This window comes from Dreissena polymorpha, chromosome 13 (assembly GCF_020536995.1).
Source record: "Dreissena polymorpha isolate Duluth1 chromosome 13, UMN_Dpol_1.0, whole genome shotgun sequence".
NCBI classification, from domain to species: Eukaryota; Metazoa; Mollusca; class Bivalvia; order Myida; family Dreissenidae; genus Dreissena; species Dreissena polymorpha.
This window is the reverse complement of record NC_068367.1, coordinates 46,458,015-46,470,140: the sequence shown is the minus strand read 5'-3', so window position 1 is coordinate 46,470,140 and position 12,126 is coordinate 46,458,015. Positions and strand designations below refer to the sequence as shown.

At 36.1% G+C, this 12,126-nt stretch overlaps 1 protein-coding gene across 5 annotated transcripts in view; it reads left to right on the top strand.

Annotated features, from left to right (window-relative positions):
- Positions 1-12,126, top strand: part of LOC127854986 (formin-like protein) — an 82,203-nt gene that overhangs the window by 15,480 nt on the left and 54,597 nt on the right. For 3 of the 5 annotated variants that reach the window (XM_052390201.1, XM_052390198.1, XM_052390199.1), the window contains exon 3: positions 5,634-5,720. In XM_052390201.1, the coding sequence (XP_052246161.1) occupies positions 5,634-5,720 (87 nt within the window). Of the gene's footprint in view, positions 1-5,633; positions 5,721-6,674; positions 6,687-8,831; positions 8,871-12,126 lie in introns of all 5 variants that reach the window. The other 2 variants (XM_052390197.1, XM_052390200.1) reach the window with 2 other exon arrangements.

Below are 12,126 nucleotides of genomic sequence, written 5' to 3'. Positions count from 1 at the left end.
GTTTTGACTCCAGGATTCCAGGGGTCACTGGTTTGAGCCCTGCTGCGGGCTACTTTTTTTCCTTTTTTTCATTTTATTCTTGATTTTTTACTGGAGCTTTTTAGATCCAATGTTTACATTTATCAATATAAAGCATTTAATGACAAACTTCAAAACATGCCAAAATCTGTGAAAAGGCCCCTTTAATTTTTTCTTATCAGTTTCAAGAAACATTCTCTCATTTGCAAACAGAAAAGTTTTATTCAAACCTTTGTAAAACAAAGGTTGAAATTCTGAAAAGAAGGTTCTAATCTTGTCTGTAAGAGAACTGGTTTACAAAGCAGAACAAAAACTGTAAGGGAATTATTACAAGTCATGCTTTTTCTGGCATTTAAACATTAAATGTCAGTGTATTGTACTTTGAGCTGTGAGTGACAAGTCTTTTTTGCTAAAAATTTCCTTAGAGAAAAGACTGTCCAGAAAATGCAGATTTGTAAGAAAAATTAAACCATTATTATGCCCCCCTTCGAAGAAGAGGGGGTATACAGGGCTCGAATTAAGCACTCGCAAACAGGCCATTTGCGAGTACATTTTAAAAAACACGTCTAAAATGCGAGTGCAACATTTAGATACTCGCCATTTTTTGCGAGTTGGGGAAAAAACAAACAAGGTGCTTAAAGATCTTGGATTAAATACAAGATTTGTTCGCCGATCGAAAGTCTTCCGACCAAGTACGAAAATAATTAAACCCCGTCTAGTTTCGATCTAAAAATAGATCTGAAAATTGGAATTACCCTAATTTGCATAATGTATTTCAGCGGTTACTTCCGTTCTAGCAGAAATAATTTTACGAAATATTTTTTAAAATATATTTACGCTCTGCACTGTATCTTTCTGCCGATATAGTTAGTAAAGAACATTGAAAATTATATTATTGCAATTGAAAGTATGTTATTCCCTTCTTAAGTGAAAATTGGCGATAGTTATTCAGTATGAAGTTTTTTTTAAAACGAAGCTCATTTCGTTAATTCCTCATTCTTATAAATAGACGGAACACGTTTAGCAGACGATTTAAAAACTCAAAAATGTCGTCTACTAAAAAAATAACTAGCTTTTTTGTGGCGAATTCCTCCGTCTCCTCTGTGGAAGACAAAAAAGCCGAGGCCGAACCAGATAAAAAGAAATGCCAAAACAGTTAAGAAATGGGAAGACGAGCTAAAAATAACTTTGAACACGGAGAGAGACCAAGACGGCAATGTGTGTAAGATGTTCTGCGATTCATCTGATTGGTCTCTACCCCCTCAGCAATGCTGAGTGTGAAAGATGCTTTTCTGTTATGAAAAGGATAAAAAGTGATTGGCGATGTTCACTAAGCACTGAAAGGATGGACCAATTAATGCGAATCTCTATCAGAGATAATGAGGGGTTCCAGCCACGCAGAGCTGTGAATAGGTGGTGGATCAGTGGCAACAGTAGCAAAAGGCCAGATGTCGCCCCATATGGACCGAGGCATTAACTTTGGATGATATAACTGATATAAAAAAAAATACTCTTTACACTCAATTGTGTTACAATGTTGCTTTGAAGTTTTTAGTTAAAATAAACATAGGTCCATCCTTTCAGTGCTTAGTGAACATCGCCAATCACTTTTTATCAACCAAAGGATGCATTATTATGAAAACTTGTATTGCGAGTTGGAAATAAAAAATGCGAGTTGAAATATTAACAACTAGCAATTTTTTGCGAGTTGAAAAAAAAAAGTAATTCAAGCCCTGGGTATATTGCTTTGCTCATGTCGGTCGGTCGGTCCGTCCGTCCGTCCACCAGGTGGTTGTCGTATGATAACTCAAGAACGCTTGGGGCTAGGATCATGAAACTTCATAGGTACATTGATCATGACTCGCAGATGACCCCTATTGATTTTAAGGTCACTAGGTCAAAGGTCAAGGTCACGGTGACCCGAAATAGTAAAATGGTTTCCGGATGATAACTCACGAACGCATTCGCTTAGGATCATGAAACTTCATGGGTAGATTGATCATGACTCGCAGATGACCCCTATTGATTTTGAGGTCACTAGGTCAAAGGTCAAGGTCACGGTGACCCGAAATAGTAAAATGGTTTCCGGATGATAACACAAGAACGCATACGCCTAGGATCATGAAACTTCATGGGTAGATTGATCATGACTCGCAGATGACCCCTATCAATTTTGAGGTCACTAGGTCAAATGTCAAGGTCACGGTGACCCGAAATAGTAAAATGGTTTCCGGATGATAACTCAAGAACGCATACGCCTAGGATCATGAAACTTCATGGGTAGATTGATCATGACTCGCAGATGACCCCTTTCAATTTTGAGGTCACTAGGTCAAAGGTCAAGGTCACGGTGACCCAAAATAGTAAAATGGTTTCCGGATGATAACTCAAGAACGCATACGCCTAGGATCATGAAACTTCATGGGTAGATTGATCATGACTTGCAGATGACCCCTATTGTTTTTGAGGTCACTAGGTCAAGGTCACGGTGACCTGAAATAGTAAAATGGTTTTCGGATGATAACTCAAGAACGCATACGCCTAGGATCATGAAACTTTATAGGTAGATTGATCATGACTCGCAGATGACCCCTATTGATTTTGAGGTCACAAGGTCAAAGGTCAAGGTCACGGTGACCCGAAATAGTAAAATGATTTTCGGATGATAACTCAAGAACGCTTTTGCCTAGGATCATGACACTTCATAGGTACATTGATCGTGACTCGCAGATGACCCCTATTGATTTTCAGGTCACTAGGTCAAAGGTCAAGGTCACAGTGACAAAAATCGTACTCACACAATGGCTGCCACTACAATGGACAGCCCATATGGGGGGCATGCATGTTTTACAAACAGCCCTTGTTTTCAGGGTATTATCTAAATGAGTAAGAAATTCTTTTTTCAAATTAAAAAATCAACTTGAACAACATTCTATATTACAGGTACAGGCTGCTCATGTACCTAAGCACCATGGCCACTCAGCTAAACAAGGCAAAAAAACATAAATTTGAACAATAGAATGTAACAAATAATGGGCAACTGTCAAACTCTGTTCCCAGGCTCTCATTCCTTATCTTGGACCTGTTAGCAGAAAATTGCAGAGTTGACATGGGCATGTTTTTATGCTGAGCACAGATCAATCATTCTTGTCATTGTATACAATACACCTGTGCGAAGGAACCATAGGAATCATTGATTTGGCATCCTTTCATTAGGTAAATTTCAAGAATATCTTGCTCTTTCTGAATGTTGAGCTCACGTCAAATCCTTTATCACCAAAGTCTATTATACTTTAATAATCCAATGTATACAAATGTATAAGATTCTGATTCAAAGAGTCACAATGTAAAGCTGGACCAGTCAAATGACATTTTCTACTAATGAATTTGCTAAAAGCAGATTGTTTCTTAGGCTAAACACTTGTTACTAGGGTGTTGTATGACATGTTTTCAGTTGCCACTGACTGTTTGCATATTTTTATGCCTCCTTTCGAAGAAAAGGGGGCATATACTGATCGGACTGTCCGTCTGTCTGTCTTTCCGTCACACTTTGCGTTTAGGTTTCGAAAAATGCTTATAACTTCTATGTCCCTTGAGATATAACCTTCATATTTGGTATGCATGTGTATATGGACAAGGCCTTTCGATACGAACAAAAATGTTTACCCCTGTGACCTTGAACTTAGGGTCCACGTTTAGGTTTCAAAATCTGCGTTTAGGTTTCGAAAAATGCTTATAACTTCTATGTCCCTTGAGATATAACCTTCATATTTGGTATGCAAGTGTATATGGACAAGGCCTTTCGATACGCACAAAAATGTTTACCCCTGTGACCTTGACCTTGAACTTAGGGTCCACGTTTAGGTTTCGAAATCTGCGTTTAGGTTTCGAAAAATGCTCATAACTTCTATGTCCCTTGAGATATAACCTTCATATTTGGTATGCATGTGATATGGACAAGGCCTTTCCATATGCACAATTTTTTTTACCCCTGTGACCTTGACCTTAAACTGAGGGTCCGCGTTTAGGTTTCGAAATCTGCGTTTATGTTTTGGAAAATGCTCATAACTTCTACATGTATGTCCCTTGAGATATAACCTTCATATTTTGTATGCATGTGTAAATGGACAAGGCCTTTCGATACGCACACATTTTTTTTACCCCTGTGACCTTGACCTGGAAGTTAGGGTCCGCGATTAGGTTTCGAAATCTGCGTTTAGGTTTTGAAAAATGCTCATAACTTCTATGTCCCTTGAGATATAACATTCATATTTGGTATGCATGTGTATATGGACAAGGCCTTTCCATACGCACACACATTTTGAACCCTGTGACCTTGACCTTGAATTTAGGGTCCGCATTTAGGTTTCGAAATCTGCGTGTAGGTTTCAAAAAATGCTCATAACTTCTATGTCCCTTGAGATATAGCCTTCATATTTGGTATGCATGTGTATATGGACAAGGCCTTTCGATACGCACACATTTTTTTACCCCTGTGACCTTGACCTTGAACTTAGGGTCCACGTTTAGGTTTCGAAATCTGCGTTTTGGTTTCGAAAATTGCTCATAACTTCTATGTCCCTTGAGATATAACCTTCATATTTGGTATGCATGTGTATATGGACAAGACCTTTCCATATGCACAAATTCTTTTACCCCTGTGACCTTGACCTTGAACTTAGGGTTTAGGTTTCGAAATCTGCGTTTAGGTTTTGGAAAATGCTCATAACTTCTATGTCCCTTGAGATATAACCTTCATATTTGGTATGCATGTGTAAATGGACAAGGCCTTTAGATACGCACACATTTTTTTTACCCCTGTGACCTTGATCTGGACGTTAGGGTCAGCGATTAGGTTTCGAAATCTGCGTTTAGGTTTTGAAAAATGCTCATAACTTCTATGTCCCTTGAGATATAACCTTCATATTTGGTATGCATGTGTATATGGACAAGGCCTTTCCATACGCACACACATTTTGAACCCTGTGACCTTGACCTTGAACTTAGGGTCCGCGTTTAGGTTTCAAAATCTGCGTTTAGGTTTTGAAAAATGCTCATAACTTCTATGTCTCTTGAGATATAACCTTCATATTTGGTATGCATGTGAATATGGACAAGGCCTTTCCATACGCACACACATTTTGAACCCTGTGACCTTGACCTTGAACTTAGGGTCCGCGTTTAGGTTTCGAAAAAAGCTCATAATTTCTATCAAGCTTTTATAGGGGCATAAGTCATCCTATGGTGACAGCTCTTGTTTAGAATGTTTTAAGATTTACAGCATTTTCGTGTTGACCAGTCCTGACTTCAGCAGGGGTTGAAAGACTGAAGGAGCAGCTTGTTCAGCAACCTGCTAAATGTCCCTCTAAATCATTTACTTCCTGATCCACTTGTCCATTAATCTTTCACTAAGTTAGTCTACATAAGATTACATCCTGGGTTCGATCCCCAGTCAGGGATCATTCTAAAGATGTCCTAAGACAACAAATACTGGTTCTACACAGGACACTGACTCAAGAGTGTGTCCATAAGCATTAGGCTTCTGAAGCAATCAAGCTGATACAAACAGCAGCTGTAGACATCAAACTAAAAGTAAGCACACTTGTCTATTCCAGGAAAAGGTGCAAGTCAAAAACGCTCCAGAGGCCTATCTGATTCAGCTTCGAACATATCTCGATCCACGGTCCACACGCAGTACAAAGGTAGGGAACGCTCATTCTATTTAGAGCTATACACATATACCCCAACCTCGGATTGTTTCATTACGATTGTTCAAATCAAAGATGCATGGTCTCCATGGCCGGAAGGTCATGGGTTCGATCACCACTGTGGGAGAGTTCTTTAGATCTCCCCCATAGATACCAAGTACTGGTTCTAGGCCCAGGAAACAGACTCGAGTGTTTCAAATAAGCCTTAGGCTTCCTATGCAATTGAGTAAAAATAAACAGGTTTCAACTAAAGAGTCATGGTCATACACAAAATTAGAGAATACATATTTGCAAAATGTGTTCATTAGTAAACATTCAACTTTATTTATGTTAATGATGTTTAAATGTAACAAAGAAATACCAGGTATCTGATGCTGAAGTTTTTGTTGAAATATCAGTGAGTTTGTGTCTTGACAACAATAATTATGTGGATTGAATTATCAAAATCATCAAATTATCACAAATATACCATGTAAATAGTGTGTCCCAGGAATTCCTTTTACAGTGACCTTATCAGATTGTTTGAACAGTCAGGTCAGAAGGGAAATTAAATGAATTGCAAAACATTGTCTCCAAATATTTTCCATTTCCATGCATTGAGCAACCCACCCTTTGTAATAATGATTTGAGCTGGCTGTTAATAGAATGCAATTTATTTTAGGTCCCATGTCATTTGGGCATGTGGTTGTATTTGTTATTCATTGCTACAAGCATATGTGTGCTTAATTACAAAAGCCTGTCTGCTTAATCATGGAATAATTGATGAATATTGTGGACAGTCTAGTATGTCTTGTTTTAGCATGAACTTTTATGTTTTTCTTTCGGTACATTTGGGCCTTAAATGCTTCATTTGTTGTTGTTTTTTAAGTACAAGGGTAGATAATAGTTTATTACATAGCACTTTAATTCAGCATTGCTGAGTGTTGTACATGTTGCATTTTTGTTCAGCTTTCCCGCAAGGTAAATTGAAACCGCTGTGCACAATATAATTGGCATGTAATTGGTCTTGCTTGGATGGCATTGCCATTCTGTGTGTTGCTTTTATGCTTGTTGAGGATTTATTAGATGGTGCACATTTAAGTGGATCACTTGATTTGAATGGCATTTTGTACTTAAATACGAGATGTTGAAACTGTAATAGTTCATACTCCCACAAGCTGTTTACCATGTGTTATGCAACTGACTAAGTTTTCTAAATGCACACTCTTTGAAAAATTTCCCCAAAATGAATTAAATAAAATATTGATGAGTAATAAACATTTTGGAAAATTAACATTATCAGTTAACAAGGAACCCTAAAAAATGGGAAACGCAATAAAAAAATATATGAAAAAATGCAACGTTGTTTGGCCAGTGGATGTGGTCGCCAGGAATTATTAATTTTCAGTATGCTGTTATAATTTTTGTTCCTCTCTGTACTGATAGATGAATCCACTTGAATGGTCACCATCGTCTATAATACAAGATATGAAGTAATATGCATATTGCTTGGTAAATATATGAACAACAATAAGTTTTATATGTATTGTCTTCAAAATTCGCATTTGTCCATTCACTTATGCGAGTTAAAATAAAATCGGGCAAACAGAAAACTTCATGGGCTTCCCCCGCTTTGCAAATAAAATATTATGGCTAGAATTCAGGGATTAAGAAAAAGCAAATCATTTCTTCAATCATTAAAATCCATTGACCTTAGACTTAAAGGGATTGTTTTGTCCAAAGAAAACGTCCATTTTTCATAAACTCATAATCTTGAATAGGTACAAATTATCTCTTTTTACAATGATGCCTAGCACAAATTGTAGAGTTGAGTGTGAACAGGAATGTAGTATTTTGTTATGCTTTTGACCTTTATGAAGTTATCAATTAAAATATTCTGAACTAATTAATTAATGAGGTACATGTACCAAATATTCTGAACTAATTACTTTAATGAGGAACATGTACCTAGCTTACGTCCCCTCACTTCTGCTTGTGTTTCCTGCCTTTTAGTTTTGGCTAGCAATAACAGTAACTTTAAAATGCGAATTTGGAAGACTGCATTGATGCTTTGTTTGCACATATAAGAAAATGGCCTGATGGTGATTGCTTTTGACATGGATTGGAATAATTTACTTACAGTTGAATGTAATTAAAATAACATGTGCATGATCTTTAAACTGCTTATTTGAAATAGCTACATGTGTACTAGACTGCAAGTATGCTTCAGAAATGAAAGTGAGCTCTTTATTGCATATATTTCTTAAACAACTATTTATTTTTGCCTGGCAAGTTGTTGGGACAAACAATAATTTAAGAAGTAACTGCAGAAAAAAGTGTGGTAATGTAATTGGAAATAAATGTTCACCAGCAAAGGCCATTTTGCACCAGTTGATTATGTATATAGCCTCATAGAGGGACAGTAAGACTCTTCTGTGCAATACTTACAGCAAATGTCTGCATTTGTTTCATCACTAATACTCATGTAGCAGTACTACGCGATTAACATATTAAGTACTTATAGTATTTATTCCGCACAGCGAATGACATTATTTTACTGCTGTAAAATATTGTTACTTAAAGACGCTTAATTAATTTTGTAATCTGACCTAAATTAAGTTTTAATGTTTGCATATTATGTATGATGACCAAGTTTTGGAAAGGCATGACAAATTATATGGATGATTTATTTAATGAATGTGTTATTGTGTGTTTGAATGAACTGCAATGTTTATGAACAATTTATGTACAGGCATTAACACATCTATGCCTAGCGTCTAGAAAAAAGAACTTGGCAAACAGCGTAGACCCAGATGAGACCATCAGGGTCTGCGCTGTTTGCTTAAAGGAATTTCTGAAATAAATATTCTTAATATGGAAATATATATACTAAACATCCCTAAATTTGGAAATAAATTGATCCAATTTAGAAGGATGGGAGAGTCCACTAGGCATTAATGGTTTAAGTGTTGCATGTAAATGTTTGGCTTTTTAAGTTATTATGTGTCATTTCTACAAAGAATAATATTTATGAAACCATTATATTTTGTTGGTATGCTATGTTTGGTATGTCTTGTATGACTGTATATATGTATATATATATTGTGCAGGATGCTTGTTTTGTAGGGCGGTTCAATGCGGCAGAGTACAAAGCGAATGTCATTTGTAAGCCTTGCAATATATTATCGGCACTTACCATACTAACTAACTCGTTTGTTACTCACAGCATCCCTTGTGAATGATTTCATGAAGACTGGTCATTCAGAAAATGTGTAAGCACGATTTTCTGGCTGCATTATGTAAGGATTGCATAAAAGAATAACACTGCATTAGATTACAGTATTTAACTGAATAACTTAACTTTATAACATTCCTTCAAAATGTCTGAAAAACAACAAAACAATGACAATAAATATATTCTTGGCTCAGATCATGTTTATCTTATGAAAGAAGCATTTAAAGTAAATAAAGTATTATACATTTTGTAAATACATCAACAGCAATCCTATTGCAATTAATATCATTGCTCTGAAGACAAATGACCAGTCTTCCTGATTATCCCGTGACACAACTAATTTTTGTTGTTGTTTACTGTAGTCACTAACAGAGTGGTCTCACATAGTCATTTTAATGCCCCCGAAGGAGGGCATATAGTGATCAGACTGTCTGTCCGTCGGTCCGTCACACATTGCGTTTAGGTTTCGAAAAATGCTCATAACTTTTATGTTGCTTCAGATAGCAATTTCATTTTTGGCATGCATGTGTATATGGACAAGGCCTTTCCATACGCATACAAATTTTGACCCCCTTGACCTTGAACTTAGGGTCCGCGTTTAGGTTTCGAAATCTGCATTTATGTTTCGAAAAAAGCTCATAACTTCTATCAAGCGTTTATAGGGGGCATAAGTCATCCTATGGTGACAGCTCTTGTTTATAGGGGGCATAAGTCATCCTATGGTGACAGCTCTTGTTTATAGGGGGCATAAGTCATCCTATGGTGACAGCTCTTGTTTATAGGGGGCATAAGTCATCCTATGGTGACAGCTCTTGTTTTATAATGTAGGAATACTAGGATAATCCAGCTTTTATTTGTCGTTGTTTGCAAGGTACTTAAAGTAGCAAATAAGTGAAATCTTCTTGTAACACTATGAAGACGATTTAGTAGATTGCTAATTTGCGCCAAATTCCTGATTCTGTTCCAGAGTGCATTTTATACACTTTGCATAAAAAAAGAACACCTTTTGTATTTATCGTAATAATTTTACTTTTCAACTTCGAGTTATTGAGTTTAATAGTCATTAAATCATTCATGTAATAAAGCTTCTATTTTATGAGTAAACTGCAAAACATTAATAATATGAGAACATACTGGATAGATGTTCATAGCACTTTGCAATAAATTTGTGGTTTAGTTACCATGGTGTTTTGATGTGGTTAGTGACTGAACTTAATTGCTTCACCAAATGCAAACTAAAATGATGTCAATAAGTGCACTAACAATCATCTAATAATAAAGTCATGTTTGTCTTGACCGGATTTCGATCATGTTGATAAAATAGGTTTAATTATTTCATACTGTATTATAAACACATCTTCTAGTGATTGTATCATCCCTTTAACTATTTGTCATACAACTTGCATAAGCTGTCACTTCACAAATCTTTGGATATTTAGTCTGATTAAAGTGCCTTTAAGTGTTTGACCCTTGATATTAACTGATACCTATGTACCTCACATATTTAATGTAACACAGTGTTTTGCATTAGGGGATGATGGACTGAGTACTCAATCAGTATCTTACCCTATTTACTGTTTGCTATTAATACACAAAGGGGATTGTATCTCACTTGAGCATTCCAAGAAAAAGCAACAGCTGCACACTTTACCATCCATTATTATTTTAATTTGTATTGATATTTTGTGGTATGGTATAGGTTTGACCCATTAGGAATAATTTGATGGTCACTATGCTTTTTTTTAATTACATGTAAAGGTTTTCAAAAGAAAATTACTTTTGTGTCAAATAAATTTCACTATTAAGTTTATCTCCCTATCCAGTTCTATAAGTTTAACATTAGTAAGTATAATATTGAAAGCACTTTAAATCTATATGTAACAAGTAATTGAGAACAAAAAACCAACAACAACAACATGAGTTTCCCAATTTCTGTCAAAACAACGTGATTTTTATGCCCTCGGTAGGATGGCATATAGCAGTTTAACTGACAGTCCGTCTGTCTGTCTGTCTGTCTGTCTGTCTGTCTGTCTGTCTGTCTGTCTGTCCGTCCGTCCGAAAACTTTAACATCGGCCATTACTTCTGCAATATTGAAGATAGCAACTTGATATTTGGCATGCATGTATATCTCATGAAGCTGCACATTTTGAGTGGTGAAAGGTCAAAAGTAAGAAAATACAATCCAAGGGAAGTTATAAGCTTTAAAAGGGAGATAATTTCTAAACCTGCCAAATGAGATATTGAAATTTTATTTCAAAGCAGCGCAATTTATATTATAGGGGGCATTGTGTTTCTGACAAACACATCTCTTGTTCCCAATGCAAAATGCTATATGTACATGCATCATTCTCTAAATGATGAAAAACCCAACTGGTCACTCAAGAATGAAGGGAATGGGGAACAAATAACGTGCTATGAAATGTATACAGGACCATTGAGAGTTCATGGTAAATTGCCAATGAACTCTCAAATGTTCTTTAATACAATCATAATATCTGTAGTAGACACAAATTTTGGTCAAATGTAATTACAAGTTTATAAAAAAGTATTGTAGAAGTTTCATTTTTGCAAGTTTCCACTGTTACCAGAATGTCTGTACATGTATAGAGCATCTCCTTATTGTCCCCTACCGGTTTCACCGGAGGGGACTTATGGTTTGCGCTCTGTGTGTCCGTCAGTCAGTAAGTCCGTCAGTCTGTCACACTTTTCTGGATCCTGCGATAACTTTAAAAGTTCTTCATATTTGTTTATGAAACTTGACACATGGACAAATGGCAATATGGAGATTATGCACGTCATTTCATTTTGTTCCGACATCAAGAATTCTGGTTGCTATGGCAACAAATAGACTAGAAATACTGCTGAAAATGGTGGATCCTGCACACGTTTCTGGATCCTGCGATAACTTTAAAAGTTCTTCATATTTTTTCATGAAAATTGAAACATGGATAGATGGCAATATGACATTATGCACATCATTTCATTTTCTTCCTACGCCAAAAATTCTGGTTGCTATGGCAACAAATAAAAAAATATTCTGACAATGGTGCAGCCGGTAGGGGTCACATATACTGCTTGGCAATAGTCTTGTATTTAAATTTCATTCATATTAGCATATTAAATTTCATTCATATTAGCATATTATTAGAATGTGTAGTTGGCTTTTTATTCACTTTATAGTGTAA